The sequence below is a fragment of the Eucyclogobius newberryi genome, unplaced genomic scaffold (genome assembly GCF_026437365.1).
Source record: "Eucyclogobius newberryi isolate DKJ021-1_F unplaced genomic scaffold, fEucNew1.0.hap1 SCAF_15, whole genome shotgun sequence".
NCBI lineage: Eukaryota > Metazoa > Chordata > Actinopteri > Gobiiformes > Gobiidae > Eucyclogobius > Eucyclogobius newberryi.
The window spans coordinates 29,024,826-29,046,797 of record NW_027315779.1 but is presented as its reverse complement, the minus strand read 5'-3'; the positions used below and the strand labels follow the sequence as shown (position 1 = coordinate 29,046,797).

The 21,972-nt window shown below is 41.9% G+C and overlaps 1 protein-coding gene and 1 long non-coding RNA gene across 2 annotated transcripts; one reads left to right on the top strand and one right to left on the bottom strand.

The window, feature by feature from the left end:
- The first annotated feature begins 455 nt into the window (after positions 1 to 455).
- Positions 456 to 1,461, top strand: LOC140360377 (uncharacterized). The gene is made up of 3 exons (XR_011926916.1): positions 456 to 668; positions 1,068 to 1,330; positions 1,368 to 1,461. It is a non-coding gene; the product is annotated as an uncharacterized lncRNA (long non-coding RNA).
- Positions 1,462 to 13,341: 11,880 nt separating this feature from the next.
- Positions 13,342 to 14,468, bottom strand: LOC140361218 (influenza virus NS1A-binding protein homolog A-like). The gene has a single exon (XM_072446952.1). It carries the CDS (start codon positions 14,111 to 14,113, stop codon positions 13,448 to 13,450), a length of 666 nt encoding a protein of 221 aa, XP_072303053.1. The 5' UTR covers positions 14,114 to 14,468; the 3' UTR covers positions 13,342 to 13,447.
- Between the last annotated feature and the right edge of the window lie 7,504 nt (positions 14,469 to 21,972).

The following is a 21,972-nucleotide window of genomic DNA, read 5'->3' as shown; positions in this document are numbered from 1 at the left end:
AGCAACCACACATGTGCTCTTTACAGGGACTGATAATACATAGCATTCAAGTTTTGAACAGGAAGTCAATGTTTCTGTTATTGAGCCATTTTAGAGTAACAATGGTGATCTACTTATATTATTATCCTGTAATTTAAGTACCTGAAAAATAATATCTCCTTTAAACGCTGCGCCACAGGCCAGCATATATTTCTGCATTTTATTCAAATGTGGAATATACCAAGTAGGGCTGAAGCGATTCATCGAATAATTCGATTACCAAAATTCATCGATTATTTTTATCCTGCTTCGATTATTCGTTTCATTTTCGTCTTACTACGCGCGGTTATGTTCGTCCGCGGAACTTTGTAGTTGCGCCGCATGTTTCCGCACGCCCGCTGCGCTTCACTTGCTTGTAGCGTATTTGAGACGGTTTGAGATGCTGCTGAGTCCAGTGTGACGAAAATGTCGAAAGAAAGTACGGACAACGACAAAGAAACGGAACATGGGGGGCAAAGAAAAAGACCGAAGTTGTCTAAAGTGTGGGACCATTTTAAATTAAATAAAGCCGACCACACGGTGCAGTGCTTGTACTGCAAATTTGACCTCTCTTTTCACAACAGCACAACATCAATGATCCAGCATATGAAGAGAAAACACCCTGTATATTTTGCAGATGACACCGCGAGGTAAGTTCACTTAGCGTTAGACTTGCATGTCTTAAAAACGCGCTGTTTTTTAAATACGTGTTGAAATTTAGCTTGAGAAATGGCTTGTTAACTGTTAGCGCTGTAGTTTGGCAACAATTTGTTCATGTTAACAATAACAGTCCAAATCTTTCAAGTATGTGTGTCAAACACAATTTAATTAAATTGAAATTGAACATGCGCATGTAAATAGTAAAGGTTGTATAATATATTGAAGAATATGAATATGTGTGAATATATTCAGAATACTTCTGAAATGAATTCCTTTCAGAAGTATTCTGAATATATTCACACATATTCTGCACATCTATATAATGTGTAGGCATATAATCTGGAAATAATATTACCAGATTATAATAAATATTTATCCTTCTATTTTAGCACACCCCAGCCCCGTATGGACACCTTCCTGAGAATGGTCCCATCATGTTCAACGCAGCAAACAGCAGAGTAGAGTGACAGCATTCTGAACATGTTAGTGACTAACATGCGTCCACTATCAATGGTTGAAGGCAAAGGCTTCAAGGAAATGATTTCAAAGTTTAGTCCTCAATATGAACTACCATCCAGGACCTATTTCACCAAGAAAATGGAGGACAAGTACAATGAAATCAAGGGCAAGCTGATTGATGCTATTAAAAAATGTGAATCAGTTGCACTCACGACTGACATTTGGACAAGTGTAGCTGTAGAAGCTTTCATGGGTGTGACCTGTCACTGTGTGGGAGACAATTGGGAAATGCAGTCCTTCATTTTGAGCACACTTCCCCTGGAGTTATGTCGGTGTAATCCCTCATTCGTCCAGGCGTGTTCCATAGTAGAAAAAGCTTCAGTTGTAGTCATCTGGACTCAGTTTGAAAAAGTAGACGTTTCGACTCTCATCCAAGAGTCATTGTCAATAACAGAATTTAGGTCGAGAACTCCGATATTAATACTGTTCTGTGGTAAGACCCGCCCATTGGGAGGAGCCTTCCTGAAGTAGAAAGAGTTGTTTGTTTCAACAGAAACTCCCCCCTTGTATCTACCGAGCTAGCCTATTCAGAATCTTAATGGGCTATTAGAATCCTCTTTGTCTTTGTGAGACCCTGGCTCAACCACCCTGAGTACCTGATTAGCATCTGAATGTCCTGGTCCTCTACCACCTTTCCAGGGGTTCAGTATACCATTATAGATACCAGGAAGATTAAACCTTAGCCCTCCATTTCTGTTTAAAGAAGGTCTTTCTTTTTTAACAAAAATAGCTTCCTTGACTCCTCTTTCAAACCATCTTTTCTCCCTGCTTAAAACCTTCACCTCACCGTCTTCAAACGAGTGATTAGAGGCTTCAAGATGGAAATGCACGGCACTCTGAGGTCCTGAACTTGTATTTCTTCTGTGCTGATAAAGCCTCTTGTGTAGAGGCTGTTTCGTCTCACCTATGTACCGTTCTTTACAGCTTTCTTCACTGCATTGGATCGAATAAACTACATTGCTCTGTTTTTTAATGGGTTACTGAACCCCTGGAAAGGTGGTAGAGGACCAGGACATTCAGATGCTAATCAGGTACTCAGGGTGGTTGAGCCAGGGTCTCACAAAGACAAAGAGGATTCTAATAGCCCATTACGATTCTGAATAGGCTAGCTCGGTAGATACAAGGGGGGAGTTTCTGTTGAAACAAACAACTCTTTCTACTTCAGGAAGGCTCCTCCCAATGGAGGATCTTACCGGGTCTTACCACAGAACAGTATTAATATCGGAGTTCTCGACCTAAATTCTGTTATTGACAATGACTCTTGGATGAGAGTCGAAACGTCTACTTTTTCAAACTGAGTCCAGATGACTACAACTGAAGCTTTTTCTACTACTTCCCCTGGAGGACAGACACACAGCTGCAAATATTGCAGAATGGCTTCAGGATGATCTTAAAACTTTCATCATTCCCCCTTGAAAAAGTGAAAGCAGTTGTGCATGATAACGGTGCCTATGTGGTTGCAGCAGCTAAGCTTTTGAGGGAAAAACATGGGTGGGCATCTGTGAGATGTTCAGCACACACTTTAAATTCAGTTGTACAAAATTCCCTCAAAAACAACCCTACTGGTTCAAAGTGTGTGTCTGCTTCTAGATGTCTAGTGGAACACTTTAAGAAAAGTGAACTTGCCTGCACCAAGCTCAAGGAGAAGCAGCTTCAAATGGGTACACCACAACACATGCTGATCCAGGATGTCAGTACTCGGTGGAACAGTACCTTCTACATGCTGTCCAGGCTCCTGGAACAAAGATGGCCCGTGACTGCTGCCCTCTCCGACCCAACAGTGACTTCAAGAGGCAAACACCACCTGGACCTCAAGCCTGAACAATGGAATTTGATGGAGGAGCTGAACAATACCCTCGCCCCATTTGAGAGTGCAACTGTTTTTCTAAGTGGCCAACAATATGTCACTCTGTCCGCTCTTCCACAACTTGTGCATAACCTTAAAAAAAACACAGAGGGTTCAGCATTTGAAATCCCCTCTGTCCAAGCTTCTCAAACGCAGATGACTGAGGAAATACAAACAAGATGGAAAGAAATGTTTGCCTTCAACTCAGATCACCCAAATGCTGCCCTCATTGCCGCTGCTCTTGACCCCAGATTCAAGAGACTGAAGTTTTTTATCTTCAGAGGATGCATTCAAAGTACAAAGCACAGTGCAGACAATGGCACTTGATACAAAAAGAAAACGCATGCGGAAAAATCAAAATACAGACAGTAGTGCTCTAAATAACTCTGTCTTCAAACAAACAAACATCCTTCCTGGACAAGGTACTGGGATCATCCTCTGAATCCAGTGTAAGTGATGAAGAAGATGCAGACGAACAAGTCAAGGACAATCCACTTGCATGGTGGAAAACTAATGAAACGCGTTATCCAGTTCTGTCAACACTAGCAAAGACTTTTCTATGCATTCCAGCCACGTCCACACCATCAGAGCGCTTATTTTCTGCTGCAGGTAGCATAGTGTCAAAGCGCAGGGCAGGTTTGAGTTCGGAGCACGTTGACATGCTCACATTTCTGCACTGCAACAGTGACATGCTCACTTAATGTTTGTATTAAAACAGAAAAGTAGAATTGTTCTTATGTTTACTCACACCAGAAAATTCACTTTAAAAGACAGCTGTTTGCCTTAACATTTAGTTTTGGATGAACCTGAGTTTTCTTTCACATTTGGGAAAAGTATTTAACTGTCAGTGTACTATACTGATATGCTTTATTTATATTTTTGTTATATATTACCATTTGACAACTGGTCAGTGTAATTGTATTTATTTTAGTACCCTAATTTATTGTAAAATCTCATGCATTTTTATTTTTTCAAATCCTCATGGGAAGTTCCAGTGCAATGTTGATGGTTGTGCAATTGTCAAATAAATGTTAAAAGAGATTTGAGTTATGTATATTTTCAAGAAACGGCCAATAAAGCTATAAATTAAATTTATCCGATTAATCAAAGTAATAATCGATAGATTACTCGATTACAAAAATAATCGATAGCTGCAGCCCTAATACCAAGACACTGTTAATATTGCCCTTCTATTAGTTATGCCATGGTAGAGCCGAGATGACGTGTGTGACTGCAGTGTCTTTGACCGCCATGACACGCACTTAAGACAAAGCCTGCTCGGGTCAGCTTTAGGAGCGGCTCAGACATATGTCCAACCATTATTTCAGTAAGAAATTCATTGATATTTCTGGGATCATGTGACGTCTTCTGAGTGTTGACGAGTGTGTACATCTTTGACGAGCACACGGCTCACTGCTCCAGCCGTGTGTGTGAAAAGTGTGTACTCTGACTGCGAGGAGGACCTTGAGTAATGCCACGTTGCATGTGAAGCAAGGCTGATGTGTAGCTGTTCATATTTCGCTGAATTGTAAACAGATCAATATCATGCCGATCACTATTTTCATCTCTGTGATTTCAGAGGGGCATGATTGACTGGGTGGATTAACCAATCGGGGACAGGCATGGTCTGTCCGTATGAAAGCAAACATGGCAGCTCGCCCTTTGAGGCAGATGCTGTTGGGATTTTGGGAGTCACAAAAATAAATTAAATTGAAATGCTTATGAGGAAATAAAAAAGGGAAAAAATATCACAGTGACTGAAAAACATTGCGGATTTCGGTGGAATCAATGAGTGAAGCACAAAAGTCCGTTAAATTGAGATGAGAGAAGTTTGATTTTCTTTTTAAATATATCATTTTGTTCATTATTTTCACACTGGCAACCGCAAGAGGGCGCTCTAGGCTCTAAGCGACGCAGAAGAGGAATCTGCACTTTCTCTACCTCCGGAGTTGGAGGAGTTGTTTAGAAGTGACACAGAGGAAGAACTTAAAAAATTTAAAAGTGTGAATTCTGGATTCCATTACTCATTCATCTGACTTCCAGGGAGAAAATACAATTCTCAAATGTGAAAAGCGGGAGACTTCAATTTGCAGAACTTCATGAATTATGCAACAAACAAGCAACAAACAAGAGTATATTGGCTGACTGAGAATCTCTATTATATTTTGTTGTCCTTGTACATGTGCCAGGCAAAATAATCAAAAGTGATTTGCAGCACATTTTTCACTCTTCCATGCTTCTGAATTATAAACGTATTCAATCCGACCATAAAACATTTTGTATTTTAGTGTAACCGAGTGGATGTTGTCATAGCCTTAGTACGTTTGATTTAACACAGAGTTGTAATAAATTGAGCCAAACTGTGGAGCCCAAACCGCAGCAAAAAGGGGTTGTTACTAATTTAGATCATCATATAAAGATCATGAACAGAGAGCATTAAATGATACGACAAAGAACACAAGCAGCACAGAACAATCAAAACAAAGACTCAAAAATCGAGTCCAAAGTCTACTATATATGTAGATTTCCAAATCCCGTCCATTTCCGTATGTCTGTCACAATGTCAGTCCTGTCCACAGTCCAGTCCTTGAGTGTGGGCAGATTGTGTCTTATAAATGTTTTATTCGTGTAACAGAAAGTGTCAGTTCGGACTTCCTGACAGCGCAAGAGGGCGACAGTAGTTCAGTTGGAAGAGCGCTCATCCTCTGATCATTAAACATTATTGATGTAAAGTGTGTCTTGAAGGTTGAAAAGCGCTCTGTACAGTCGCAATAGTATTCGTACCCATGGAAATTGTCTACATTTGTCACTTTTTTGTGAAAGACCAACATAAACTGAGACACAGTTATTAAGTGGAAAGAAAATTACACATGATTTCTAAGATGATTTCTAAAAACACATACACATTAACATAAAAGTGCAGCTTCCAAAAGTATCCAGGCCCTGAGTCAGTTGCCTGACCCGCCAGCCCCGCCCACATTCTGTTCGAATGCGTCTCAGTCTGGAATCGGACCATTGGGGGGCGTCAAAAAAAACGTTCCAGCATTTACCGGTCGAACCACCGCTAATTTGTGTCACGTGTCTCTCAAATGCAGAAGACGTCTCTCAAATATTTTCGGAACATTCAGAACAAAATATATAACTTCATTTACCTCAGATTTACAGAGTTTAGTGCGTCGCTTGTTGACTCAGCAGAAGTCGGCAACGTTTCTCAGTCTGTTATTTTTATCCTTTCCTCGTAATCCACCATGTTTGTTTAGACACGAACGGACAATGCGTTTGTCTGATTGGTTAATCTGCCTGTCAATCACTCCCTTTGGAAATTGGCGTGACTGGGTTGGATCCCAGACCCTCAGGTTTTGTAAAGTAGTCTGTCAAAACGTGTTGGGAATGGCTGGTCAGGCAACTGAGTCAGTACTTAAGGAAAGCCTTTTGCTCCAGTTACAGCTGAAAGTCTTGGAGGTTTGTCTCCACAGATTTACAAACCTAAAGACCGAAAACTCAGTCAGATTTAATGAGAGCGTTGGGGAACAGCAGTTTTCAGATCTTGCCACAGATTCTCGATTGGATTTAGGTCTGGACTTTGACTGGGCCTTTCTAACACATGAATATGTTTTATTTTAAACATTCTATTGTAGCTCTGGCTTTATGTTTAGGGTGGTTGTTCCGCTGAAGGTGAAGAACCTCTGCCCCAGCTTTACTTCCAAGATTACCCTGTATTTGGCTCCACCCATCCTCCATCAGCTCTGAGCAGCCTCCCTGTCCCTGCTGAAGAAAAGCAGCTCCACAGCCTGAGACTGCAGCACCTCCATGTTTGACAGTGCGACAGATGGTGTGATCAGAGTCATGTGACTCACAAGACAATGTTTTATTTTTAGGTCAACGTGTTTTGGTCTGATCAGACCAGAGCACCTTCTTCCACCGGTTTGCTGTGTCCTCCACATGGCTTCTGACATACTGCAAACAGGACTTCTGATGGCTGTTCTTCAACATTAGAGTCTTTCCACCCTCCCATGGCAAGGCAAGCCAAGTTTATTTGAAGAGCACATTTCATACACAAGGCAATTCAAAGTGCTTCACACAGCAGGAAAAACCTGCATTAAAATCACAAAGACATGACAGAAATCACATAACAGTTTAATACATAAAAGAGAAGAGTGCAAAGAAAATCCTTTCAGTCATATACACAGCTAAACTGTTTTTAGCTTGGATTTGAACATTTTCAGAGTAGAAGCCTGTCTCACATCTTCAGGAAGACTGTTCCAGATTTGAGCTCTTCCATGAAGGCCAGATTTGTGTAGTGCAGGACTAATAGTTGTCCTGTGGTCAGATTTCCTGTCCAGCTGAACTGTGGATCTCTGCAGCTCCTCCAGAGTTCCCATGAGCCTCTTGGCTGCATCTCTGATGCTCAGATGTAAGTTTTGGTGGGCGGCCATGTCTTGGTAGGTTTGTAGTTGTTCCATACTCTTTCCATTTCTGGATGATGGATTGAACAGTGCTCCATGAGATCTTCAAAGCTTGGGAAATCTCTAACCTTACCCTGCTTTAAACTTCTTTCTCCCCAAATGACCTGTCCAGTGTGTTCCTTGAACTCCATGATGCTGTTTGCTCCCCAACATTCTCTTAACAAACGTCTGTGTCCTTCACAGAACAGCTGCATTTAAACTGAGATTAGATTACACACAGATGGACTCTATTTAATCATGAGGTCAACATTCACTCTCTCAGCAATCGTCAGGCAACTTCTGACCATAATTGCACTGAGAGAAAAGAGGCTGAATACTTTTGCATGATTCACTTGATGACTTTTAATTGACTACTGATGTCAGTATGTATTTAAAAAAATAATCTGTGAATCATTGTGTGACACTTTGTGTTGCTCTTTCATAAAAAATGCCAATACAATTTATTTAAGTTTGTGGTCGTGGCATGACAGTGAGGAAAGGTTCCAGGGGTACGAACACTTTTGCAAGCCACTGTAAATGTGACCTTTTAACATTTACCATCCCTAGCATAAATGTTTTAATATCAGAATGGGAGACACTGTTTTGCAGCCCTATTTCAATCAGTCAGCCCCAGGGCAGCTGTAGAGTGCAGGCTAAACGACAATGGGCAAGGCCTAAGTTTTTCTCAATGGGGAAATGAGCAGCCTTCATTACACAGTCATTAGTGCAGTGTGTGAGACTACAACATGTTTGTTGTGTGTTTGGTGATGGATGTAGCTTCTCTCTCTCGTCCCATCTGCCCCTCTCCCCCTCCCCCCTTCTCTCCCATCACATCATTTTAGACTGATAACTCAAACAATTAGGGCCTTTCAGTGTCGTCAAATGGAAACTACAAAGTACAAACTGTGATGTCAAGAGTCCGAGCAACAGCAAGTGGTTCACATTTATCTCTTCTTTTGTGTTTTCTTGTTAGACTGCTCAGTAAAAAAAAGGAAATCTGTCAACATTTGTGCTGGTACTTGCTTAGCGATGCAAAATCAAATGGATATGATTACAAAATAAAATTTGGAAATTACAGATAACAAGTATGTTGTTGCCCCCAATTCTGTGGTCAAATCTTGGATCAAACAAGGATTTGAGATTTTAACCATGTTATAATATTGTTCCCTCAGCAAAAATATACCTTAAGTGTTAAGCTTCATTCATTACAGAATCAATTAATTCATTGTAATGTAGAAAACCTGCTCTATGACTTCTGTTCTACAAGTACCAGAGCCAATGCAGACTTGAGGAGTTGTGAAGTGGTCCAACAACGGTCCAAATTTGTCTGAATATCCCAGAATGCTAACAGCAGCTGTGGGCTAAATACTGCTGTATTTTATCTACTGTCTACAGAAAAATATCTCTCTTTTGGGCTACTGTCTACAGAAAAATATCTCTCTTTTGGGCTTAACACCAGGTCATCAACCTTTATCCGATATGTATTTTTTCCGATATTGGACAAGTTTTTCGAGCTGTCGTCCCATTTTGTACAGTGTCCTCTTTACCCTAAAGTATTCAAATAAAACATTTTGTATATTCTTAAGGCAGCAGGTCAGCCTAAACAAAGTGCTGGAATATTAAGACTGAAAGCTGATACACTAAATCAGACACGATTTATCTCTTCTAAAAATATACGTGATTAGACAGGAAGAAGGAATGAGTCTTTGATGGTTTGTCATGGGTCACGTCGGCATAGGGAGCTCTAACAAGTGTGTGTTTTCAAAATAAAGGTATTAGTAAATGAAGAAAAGCGTGTTCAGGAGTCAATATATGACTAAATAAAACATGTTGTATTTCTGAGGACCTTTTCATATTCATAGTCAGTCAATGATCAAGCCAGTGCGAGAAGAAATGTGAAATGTGTAATGACTAAAATTCGATTATCAAGAGAAGGATTGCTGAGATTGTAAGAGCAAAGCTGAGATCCGTCCGGGTCCTGCAGAGACCTCCTCCAGCAGGTCCGGTGTGCCACAGGCATAAAGAGACAAGATACCGGACTCTATTCTCACCTCAGTAAACTCGATACATTCCAATTCCCAGTCGTCTCACTTCTCCCCGTTGCAGTATTGCATGCGTTTGGTCATGTAGGAGGTGGTCATTTTGAAGGTCAAGGACAGGTCCATTTAAAATCTCAAACTATGGGTGGTGATACAACTGTGAGTTTTGTGTTTCTTTGACTGCAGGTATTTATTGAGCTCAAACCAAAAAGTATGCATTGGGATTTGTTGGTATTTTGGTGTTCTCGATGGTATAAAGAGAAAAAAGGTATCTTTAAAACAAAACTTTGGCTTGGAGAAACAGGAACAACACAAAATAATGACCATTATAACCCTTTTATCAAGGCTTATAAATCAGAATATATCTAATATATATCAATGTATCTAATGCATTGCTGATCTGGACAAATATTCTACTAAATATATTAAAAATGAAATGGGAAAAGGGAAGGTAATCTGGTTATGATGGGCAACTAGTGGGGAAATGTGTGTACATTTCAGTAAAGGTTGACAAAATCACAAAATCTGCAAGGGAATTTTGTTGGGAAAATGTGTCACGTTTTTTCATAACCCAGTGTCAAAGTGCTCAGGGAAATGTTGGAGAAACTGTGGTAGCCTGGAAGCAAACCATAAGATAAGATAACCTTTATTTGTCCCACAATGGTGAAATTCCAGTGGCGGTAAACCACTATCACGTGTTCTGGGACTGTCCTGTTGCTCAGAAATATTGGACTGAAATTAATGGCACACAGCAGACTCTTTTTGACATTACCATCACACTCAATTTTAGAACTATCTTAATAGGCCTCAAAACTCCTGCCATGGACACAATAAATGGATACCTTTGGAACGTACTATTGGTGGCAGGAAAAAAGGCCATTACAAAAAGATGGATGACACAGATCGCACCAACAATCAAGGACTGAACTAACATCATGACAGACATGAGACAAATGGAAAAAAATGACATCCAGAATTTGGAAATTGACAAATACGACAGACTTTGGACTAAATTGAACCCTAACCCTAACTTGTACTCTCTGGTTGTGTTGTGTTTTGTTCTGTATTGTTCTGTACTTATTCTTGAAAAAAAAAAAAAATCATATATGCACACGATACTGCTTTTGATCCCATAATGATCATCAAAAGAACACACTTTTAGACAACCGAGCTCCTGAACATGCATGAAGATGTCATTACAGCAGGGAAGAAATAGCGGTAATGAATGGCAACGAACCAGACGTTTTGCTTCTGTAGTTTAGAACAATACCAAAATACAGTATACCGTAAATACTAATTCAATTATACATCAGTGACCTTTACCTTGCAAGTGTGAGCTTTAAAGATAATAGATTGAGCCCCAAATTAGCAAAATCTTGAAGTCTGATTATTTTTTTACCTTCTAATATCATCAAAAAGTGTCCTTGGATATATGTTTGTGAGAAATACACATATTTATTATAAAATGCTGTGCATAAAACATTTTCTGCTATTGATAATTAAAATGATGTGATCTTGATAAAACAATTTAAAAATGTTGTAGTGATTAATGTGATGTTGTCGTACATGACTATTTTTATTAAGTATTAAATAATCAATTATGCAAATAGTGCTGCTGTTGTTAATTTTCTTAATTATTATGATTTAGTTATTTTAAGTTTTTTTAAGTTTTTCAAAAAAGAACAAACACAAAAACGAACAGTCCAGAGAGCAAAACGCATAAAAAAAAAGAACAGACATCAACTAAACATTCACACAGTGAATCCAAATAGTGTCCTGCAAATGGTGTTTTTGAAAAGCATTTCTCTTCTAACTTCTCTCTCTCCCTCGCTTAATTAATAGATGAATAGTTTATAGAAAATCTAAAAGCTCATTAGAATGTTGAAACATTTTGAAACATGGTTAAATCGTTCCCCAAATGAAAACCCAGTAGCTTAGTTAATGTGAGCTTTGAGTTTGTGCTGCTCAGAAATCCTCTTCTCTTGCCGATTTGTGGAGCTTTGTCAATCCGGTAAAATGCTCTGTCTTTCTTTTGCGCATGATCATTTGTACATCCCGGTGTGCAAAATTAATCCACAATCTTTGAAACGATGATAAAGTTTAATCATTACAAATACTGAATGAAGATGGAGTAGGTAGGGAAGGAAAATGTGGAAAAGATAAAAGACGTGACTAATAATCAAAATACTTAACAATGCAATTTAAACCGCAAAAGGTTTTAAACATTTAAACTGTTACATTTTTGTTCAAAACTATGAATTAATAGTGTGAATGAATGCTGTGCACTCTCATGGAAATACCATAAAATACTTTACCGTAAAATAAGGCAATCCCTTTACCCTGTCACTCTGCTTTTGAAATTGAGGTGTTACATATATTTATGTCCAAAAAGTTGTTGGATTTTTTTTCATTCGCGGCGCCTGCTTGAAAAAAATATACACCGGTATATATAGCTATTTTTACTCGTCCAAACGCTCCCATGTATCCTGCACCTTTGATCCTGCCATTAACGTGAGCGCGAACATGAGCTGGTGTTCTGTTTTTGATCCTGTGCATGAGCTGAACCTTCTGCTGCGGATCACAGTGAAACAGGCGCCTTTAGCCTCGCACTGAAGACATCTCCAGCTCACATCACCTCACACACATCTCCTGCTTATTGATATGCCGCCTCCTGCTCCTCGGCACGGGATAAAAGCTTCCAGTTCTGCGCGGCGTATTATGTGCAAATGTGAAATATGGAAGAAAAATAAACAGAGGAGAGAAGTGTTAATGCAAGGAGGGAAGGCTGGTGTCAGTACATGACGGATAACACGTCGTTTTATCGTCTTTGTCATGGAGGGATGAAAGTATAGGCTACGCAATCAAAGTTTACACGCTGGAACTTAATAATACTCTTTGTATTCTGTTGCCTGTCACATCTTTCTACAGCTTTCATTCCACTGAACAACTATAAATGTAGCCTTTGTATTGAACACGTAAAAGCGTAGGAAATTTCTTCTTCATTAGTTCTGCCCAAAAAGGACTGCGTTTCGACCATGAGAAAAAAGTGGTGTAGGCTAATCATTGGCAAAAGAATTGACCAAATATATACTGATATCTGAACATAATAAATGTTTGCCAAATGACACCAGGTTAATTTAATGTTATGCAAACATTTTTGAGGTTTTAACCATTCTATATGATCAATTATCAAAAAAACATACCACAAAGCTATGTAGTACAGTGAACCCTCGTTTATCGCGGGGTTACGTTCCAAAAAGATCCCGCGATGGGCGAAATCTGTGAAGTAGAAACCTTTATTTTTTTTACAGTTATTATACAATGAAATACTCCATAAAACATTGAAAGCAAGGAACAACACCTTTTTATTTTTTTTTTTTTTCAATCAAAAATGCAATTACATTAAAAAATAAAACTACATCTGGTTGCAAAGAATCTCTACAGTCTGATTTAGATGAATTAACTTTTTAGGAGTGGTACAGTTTTGTCCCATTTATGTGAATCTTTCAGTATTGACATTGACATTTAGTTCAGATTGTTTACTTTTTTACTTTATGGAGGTGCTCGTCGTTTGAGTTTCAGCTTTAGTATTTTAGTAGTCGACGGTTGTTTGTTTTGAAGACCAATGAAGAAATCTGTGTAAAACGGAAATAAACTTGAGGGAATATTTACAGTGTTTAAGGGACGAAACTAAGAATCGGTTTATTCTTTTTGCCTTTTACGAGCCGATCGACCGTCGCGGGCCTCGTCGGTATAATTTCACTATTGTCAAATCGCGAGGTTGCCGCGGCGTTCTTGCGGTGCATCTGTATTCGGGGGCGCACAGACGGGGGCACAGTGCTGCTCGGCTGTCCTCCCCCTCTGACTCATTACCCTGGTGGCTCAGTCGTGGCTCCTCAGTCCGGCTCCTGCTGCTGCTGCTAATAAACCTCCTCCATCAAGCGCTCCAGGTGGTCCCCGTTCTCCCACAGGCTCCGCTGCACCCAGCTCAGCACCTTTGAGTACAGCTTCCCGTTACTGGGCAGGGCCAGGTTGTCTTCTAGCATTACTTCTAACTTGAGGCGAGGGAGTTTGAGGAAGTCCTCCTGTTCAGACACTTGCAGAAGATGCTCCTGGATGTAGGCGTCCACTTTGGCCAAAACTCGGCCGTCTCCCATGGAGCTGGCAAAGTTCCGGAAAGAAATGGCGTTCTGGGAATCCACCTTTGAGAGCAGGTAGTCGCCACAGATCTGTTTGACGCGCTCCATCTTAAAGCGTCTGGCTGCAGAGTACACGTCCTTCACCAGCTCTCTGTCCGCCTTCAGCTGTGCAGTGTAGGCGTAGTTGAGCAGCACCTCCACAGCCTCCGGGTCCAGGTCTTCAAAAGTCACGTGGGAGACGCCGTGAGGCTCCAGGTCGCTGTTAAAGATCTCGAACAGGTACGGACTGCAGCAGGCCAGGACGGCACGGTGAGCCATCAGCTCGTGCCCGCGCACCTGAAGTCTAACGTCGCAGAACTGACCGCTCTTTCTCAGAGCGTTCATTTTGGCCACAGTGGAGTCCAGGAAACTCTCGTCCTCGAAGATCAAATATCCGTTTGGAGTCATCTTGGTGAGTTTTCAAAGATTTGCCTAATAGAGAGCAATTCAAATCCAAGGAAGAGCGACTACCGCGAGGAGAACAGGAAACACCGGGGGTCCTCTTCACCCGACGTGGGGGGGCGCAGTTAGAAGAAATGCCGGGCGACGACGCGGCCGGACAAACTATCAGGCTTGAAGCGACCGTAATCAAGTCCTCGGGAACCCGTCGGCTATAGACTGGCTCCTATCCTGTGTTGGTCAAACATTGTAACCCGCGGCGCGTGGCAGCAGACGCTTTTCGGCATGTTTAGCGTGAATTCAGAGTGGGTTGTGTCGGTCCGGAGGGAAGCGCGCGGGGCGGTGTGTGTTCCTGCTGCTGCCGGGGAAGAGCCTCCTGTGTCCGGGGGAAGAGCCGCCTGTGTGAAAACACCTTTTTACAGGCCCAAGCATTTGTTTAGCAAAAATAAAAGTACTGTATAGACGTTTGTTGTTGTTTTAAGTTTAACTTTTTCTGCGATAGTTAGCATCTTCCTCTGCCTTTTGGGCCCTACCGCAAGTGCCTTTTGTTAGTTTCTTTAGTTTCACTTCTCTAAGTTTCACTTCTCATGCCTGACAGCTAGGGGGCAATACTGTTCTGTTTACCTGTATTACGTGTCTGGGTGGGACTGAGGGAGACGTTGTTGTGTTGGCTAATGTGAAGGTGGTGTTCGCTAAATAAATGAACCAAACCTAAAGTGGAGTTATCATTTGGACTAACACCTTTGTCAGTGCAGAACGTTTTGTCGACATTGTGGGTCAATAACGGTGTAACGTTATTGACACCCAGGTAGAGAAGACGCGGAGAGACTGTTTAGCCAATCAGAATGCAGAACACAATGCATGATGAAAATCCGTGAAGCAGGGAGACCGTGAAAAGTGAACCGTGTTATAGCGAGGGTTCACTGTAATCCTATTTATTAAGTCGCCTCATCCTGAGCACTTCCAAAAAATTGCTATTTATTATTGCGCAACAGATGAAAATCCAGAAGTTTCCAGAGAGTTTTAAGACTAACTCGCTGTCTATATGATTATAGTAGATGAAACACTCTATTCTTCTGCCGTGAGTGTTTCTGGCTCCACAGTCTGTGTGCAAATGGATGCCCTCCAGTCCTGAGGGCTAGAAAAATGTATCCGCATTTGGTTTTCGGGGTACAGTTTGGACATGCCTGATCAGTGCCATCAGAGACACCTATCCAGGGAATAAGACGTGTTCAGCAGCATGAAGTGACACCCACAAAGTATGTATGAGGTCGTCCACCTCCTGCTGGGATCAGGGCGCCTTCTACATGTGGCTCTCTGCAGGGGCATTACAGCAGAGGAGATTTGCATGGCTGCCTTTTGGTCCTTCATCAGCAAGAACACAACATAACAATGGAATACAAGAGAATATTTATTGATTATGATAATGATGATGATAGACAGATAAGAGGTTTCTGAGTAGGGACCATCTTCTGTAGATGGTGATGTCTTAGCCTGAAAGCGAAAACAAGAGACAGAGACTACCAATGATGGGTGGGATAGACCTGTATAAATAGGCTTCTGGGTAATCCGAGGTGTGGTTGACGAGTTGAGGAGTGGTTTGCAGGAGGAGAAGGAGGTTAAGACATGGTCCTGCTCCTGAACTTCAGTCACTCATTAACTCAATATTTGTGTGGTCACATCTGTTGGCAGTTTCCAGTGGATTGCTTGCCCCCTGAGTGCATGATGGGAACCAGGCTCCCATTTCCTAATTAGGCCGACTTCTCTTGAGTCATGTGTGTGGGCCCTCTGGTGAGGGTCACACGCGGCCCCACGTTCTTTTGTACAGTTGCTGCGTTCTTGTCTAAGCCTGGGCGATGTGAGAGGAAGCAGGTGGGCTGTTCTTGGAGTATCCTGGCTACAAGGCAGGTACATTCATCCTGACTGGTAACCAGTAGCGAAGCCCGTAGGGGGGCAGAGCACACACAAAACAGAAATTACAGTTACTTGATGCAACTGTAGTTGCATCAAGTTGGTCGAAGAAGGGAGTGTTGTGGCTAGCAGCCCAGTATTTACCTTTGATCTTTCTCAGAGGTTGGCTAAGCGCTAGAGAGAGGCGACCAGTAGTGAAGCCCGTAGGTACACAGAATTAGAGTTATGTCAAATAACTGTAATTTATGTTCTCTTTGTGTTTTCTTTATTCTTCTCAGAAGAAAAGTCACTTTTCGCTTCACGCAGTTCACCATTTTGCTACACCTGGTGGTGAGGGAGGTATATTTAGTGTCTCGCAGCGGAAATGTTTCAGATGAGTTGGCCCGGGGGATAAAGATACGGTTTGGGGCATAGTAATTTCAGGGTTCGACTCCTGCACAGAGCTAAATTAATCTTGAGATTAAAATGTTTAAATTTATATATTGCACAGTCTAGTTTGTTTTGGGATGAGTTAGCTACACTTTTGCTAATACAAAGCCATGGCATAAACTAGTTTTAACCAGACGAAGTAAACCTAACTTTCCTTATTCATTGTCATTATTCAACTTAATAATGGCTGGATCAGATGAACAGGTGAGCAAACATTTACATTTTTTTCCCAAAAACTACAAAACTACAAAAACTTAGGGTTAGGGGTTGCTGTCGCCGCCATCTTGGATTTAGTAACTTCTGTCCATGCTTCCGTCCCGATTCCCTATAGGATCTAGTGCTAACCCTTACTCTAACTTGAGGCAGGTACCAGCGTCAGCCAATAGCACTATGTAACTCAGCTTCTAGACCCGCCTCTCTCGCTCTGACTAGTCAAATCCACGTGCAAACAGGCACAGACAGCGGAAAAGTGCATGCTTTTAAAAACGGCTTAGCTCAAATTCCCAGTTAGATTATTACATCTTGCTTTTGGCACAAAAGTGTGACTGTTGACTCAGTACTGTCTGTATTAGATCAATGAGGAAATAGGTTCAGAGGCAGATCAACAGGCAATGTAAGTCAATTAATGAGGCTTCAATTTTAATGTCTTCAGTCTTAAATGGTTCTACGTTGGTAAAGGTAGCGTCTAGTTATAAAAAAAACTAGTCACTGTGCAATGGCAACAAGCCATTGCGAGTAACTGGTGCAGAGCTTTTTCTCTCTCTTTCTTTCTCTCCTTCTCTATCTTTCTTTGTTTTCTTTTTTAAATACAGTATAGTGTAAAACACATACTTTGAAGACGTACAACTACAGTAGGTGGCGGTAAATGCACCTTTTTCAGTTGGCTGCCAACCGCCATTAAACAACAACAACAGAAGCTGTGCAATGGCAAGAAGCCATTGTGAGTGACTGCATCTTTTATGGTCATATCCTGTACAGTTGTCATGATTGTTGAATGACAAAAACATGTATGATGACATCATGCCATGCCCAGTCATGTGACGATATAAAGCATATGATATGAAGCATTTGCTTTATATCGTAACATGCATTCAATTACTGGCAGGCTCTCTCTTTCTCTCTCTCCTTCTCCCTCTCCTTTTATTTTTTTTACAGCATAGTGTAAAACACAGTAGGTGGCAGTAAATGCACCTTTCCAGTTGGCTGCCAACTGCCATTAAAAGTAACACAAAAACAACAACAATTTATTTCCGCTTTGATCCCATGGGCTTTGAAGACAATGAAACATTAACACAGTTGTATGAGACAGCACTAAGGCTATAGTTGCTTCCTTTTATTGGATTATAGAGTTAAGAGAGTCTTTTTAGTGTTACACTACAACCCTTTTAATATTATGGTCTCCGTTGAACTTCTGGCCACACTCAATCCAGTAGGTTGCGGTAGATACACCTTTTGGCTGCCAACCAGCGTTAAAAAGTAACACAACCCTGGCCAACCAAAACAAAGCCACCTGGAGAAGGGAAAATAAGAGGGAGAGGTGGAAATGCATAAAGTAGAGTTCTGGGCCATTCGTGCGACATTGCATCCTGGCCCAGAGGACAGGCACCGTCCGTCAGGGAAAACCATAGGGGACAGTGAGTCACCTCCCTGAACGCAAAGAGGTCGACCTCTGCCCTGCCGAACATTCCCCAAATGTTGTCTACCACTTCTGGGTGAAGTCTCCACCCCCCGGGCAGTGGACACAGACGGGATAGAAAATCCGCCACCACATTCTGTAGACCGCCCTCAAAAACAAACAAAACAATAAAACAAAATAATAATAATAATAACTAGTATTATTATAATTCAAACAATAATTATAACAACAATAATGAAATAAAATACATTTAGGGACAAAATGATATTACAATTAAACTTTAAAGATTTCAAATAAAAAAATTAATTAAATAAAAAATTTAAATAGAATACAAACTTGAAAAAATAAAATTAACTAAATAAATAAAAATTCACCCTAGCCACAGAGGGTAGTTAGTCTTGTCAGTAGAATGCTTTAAGCCAAGTAATAGCTTTCTTATTCCCTTTAGTTACCTACACGTCCCACGAGTCCAACTCCTCTAGATCAGTTGGACTGATTTAAAAACTAATGAGCTAACATTCACTAAATCCATACTTGTATGCAATGTGGAAAATTTAGGTCAAGTTTTGGCAAACTTCAACAATTTTTGTAGTAAATACAAGAGGTTTCTGCCTTAGTTTTGTTGAATGGTCCCAGTCACAATGGTAAGTCAAAAATAAACTGGCAATTGTCTCCTCTTGTCTCTCTCTCGTCTCCTCTTGTCTTTCTCTCGGCTCGGTGTCCTTGTTCTCCCATAATTCCCAGCTGAACCGTTACTGGACGCTATGCGTCGTCAGCCGACATCCAGAAGGGAATCGTTTAGAGCAAAATTCAGATGTTTCCTTTCCAAGCACGATGAGAGACCCGCATCCTCCACCAATTCTGTCGAAGTTCAGTCTATACAGACTGCGAGAGGCGAAGATCGCTCTCAAAGTCTTTATTTGATGAAAACAGGGAAAAACAGGCAAAACAGTAGCGTGTTGTTCGTCTTGCAGCTGCGATTCAATTCTTCACAAGATTTAGCTGTGTTTTATAAAGCTGTTGCTTGGGTCTGATAAAAATGGCCTGACCTTCGCTATGACGTCCGCTTTAAGATTGTTTAGACTAGTCCACAGATGATCAGAAAATGCACAGAATAATTAAAATACACAGAGTAGTTCATTGTGACCCATATGCAGCAAGATTGTCTTGACTCATGATAAATAGGACACAGACATGACAATAATTTGATCGATGCACAGGAGCAGCCCACACAAGGAGCTGTCGAGTCAAGTCACCTGGTGTCCCCCAAGTGGTTGATGTGATGAACCACCGTGGTGTTGTCGGAGCGAACCATGACATGTATGCTACGCAGAACTGGAAGGAAGTAGTCCAACCTAGGCCACCCTCCTCCGATCAAAGGGCTGTCCGCCCTGTGGTGGTTGTATGGGCCAACGGGGCAACAGCCTGAGTGCCAGACGTAAGTGGGCCGCCACGTTGAGGGGTCCGTCTGCGGAGACCAACCAGCTGGCTCCTAGTCCGGCTAGCTGGTGCAGATGCACCAAAGAGCTCTCCTAGGACAACTGGAACGCTCCTTAACGTCCTCTTACACGATTCAGTGAGGGGACACTGGGCCAACCACACCTGTCAGCGAGCCTGTGTCAGAGTGGACAACATGCGACCAAGCGTGGACAAAAGCACAAACACGCGCAGAGACGCATCAAGCATTCTCTGTGGCGGTACATCCACATTCGACTTATCCAGTGCAGTGGAAAGACCGAGCAGCAGGTGGGAAAGCTACCCATCCGCGCCCCCGCATTGTCCATCCGCGCCCCCGCATCGAAGCTCCCTGACGTACTCCTGTGAGGGCGGTACAATGACGGAGGGGACAGGCCGTTGACACATGAAAAAGGCACTAGGAGTAGCCTCTGTCACCTGCGGCACGTCCAAAAGCAAGTGGTTGTCATCATCCCTGTCCAGACAGCCTGACGATGCATGGGAGCCTGTGTCTGAGGCCCGGGACTCCAAATCGAGGGCGTCATACTGAAAATGCGTATCGGATGCAGCCACCTATATGACATCCTCCTCATGCAAGGAGGTTTGAGCGGCGGGTAATCGATCTGACCTCGAGTCAGTAACCCAGTCAACGGGCTCAAACTCCTCCAGGCAAGCTATCCGGGCCGAATGAGGCATCACTATACAATTGGGGCAAGCATATGTAGCGATGCCTTGCCTCAAATGCTCCACGCCCAAGCATGTGGGACAGAAATCGTGCCCATCGTCCTGCTGCATTGGCACCATACAGGCCCTGCAGACCAGTGTCTCGAGCATTTCGAATATGAATGCCCGCTGTTGCACCGGGCGCCGCCAACCAGGTGTGTGCCCGTTACAAAATCAGGTCAGGCAATGAACGCCTCCCCTCTAATTAATTCATTATTGATGATTTATTTTGTTGTTTATTTTTATTTTTTATTTATAGTTTATTTTTATTTTTTTGGTACAAAAATGAACAGTGTCAATCGAGGCTAAGCCTAGCCGAACCAGGTCGAGCCGGAGTTGCCACTAGTGGTTCAAAACTGCGTGTATAGCTGTGCTAAAACGCAGCAAGTCGTTCAGTAAGAGGACGCCACTACAGACTAACAACAAAAAACGCCGAAGCAGGGCTAACGCAACTGCTCAGGATAGTGGCATAGCTGTCAATTTATCAAGGAGGCTATGCGTGAGATTAAGACACGCCCCCCCACTACGCATTTTTAAGCACTATGTACATAGGAAGAATTGGCCAATTTTTTACCCCCCCTCCTCCCCTAGATGTTTACATAGTAAATGGATGGCCCCCTAGGCTTCTACTTTGAATTTTAGTTGAACCACTGAAGAGATTTGTTTTTCAAAATCTTTACGGCCTTTGCTGACGATGTAACTGACGATTCGATTACAAACTGTCCATCGCAAACTATGTTTATCTGCTTTCTCTGCGATGATGCGATGATACAAGGACTGTGTCCACTCTGTTTTAAACGATGACTTATACCTGGCTGCACCACTAAACTTGGTATTTTTCAGCCGAACAGGTTCACTGCTCTGCCACTGCTCTCGCTGTCCCGCTGGCGGGGGCAGCTGATAACTTGCGCGCTGAAACACCTGTGATTGTTGTGACCTAGTTTCATGTCAGCAGTTAGATCTACGGTGGCCTGTTGGAAGCGTTCAAATCTCCTGGCGATGGTGACAGTGCTTGACGCGATCGGGACGGGCTTTTTTTCTTTTTTTTTTACCAATTTTAAATTTATTTTGAGATTTATTTTTTGGCGTGAGAAAAGGCCATCAGCGCGTGAGGGCATGAGGCAGGTCATAAATGCTTGAGTCTCGCGCCAAATGCGTGAAAGTTGAGTTATAGCAGTAGAAATGGGAGCCAGGTTCTCAAGTCACTCGTGTCGCTGCCTATGTGAGTGCGTGTGTGTGTCTTTACCTGCTGAGCTGTTGCTTTCTGACAGGAGGCCTGTACAAAAAAATCTCATGTCACAAGATGGTGGTTGTTGGTCACATGACATAAAATGGCCGCTGTTTCCATCATTGAAACACACAGGCCCATTTTATCAGTTTGATGAAAACAGGAAGCTCAATATCGCTCTGAACACACTATGGGGTTTGACACACGTTTATCTACAGTTTCACATTCTTAAGACATGGTTTCCATAATAAAACCTGTGAACAACTAAAGAACATAAAACGTGAGTCCTGTTCATTTGAAATGATTTTCAGAGACAGAGTGAAGTCAACAGCAATTAGAATTTTACACTCTCATTACTGCTCAACAGTTTTGTTCTTTGTCCTTTTGTCTTTATTCATATATTTAACTAAGAAAATCTAGGTGGAATTTAAAATCCGATTACCTCTGTGCAGAGCTTGTTTTTACTTATAATTAAAGTAAAACAGA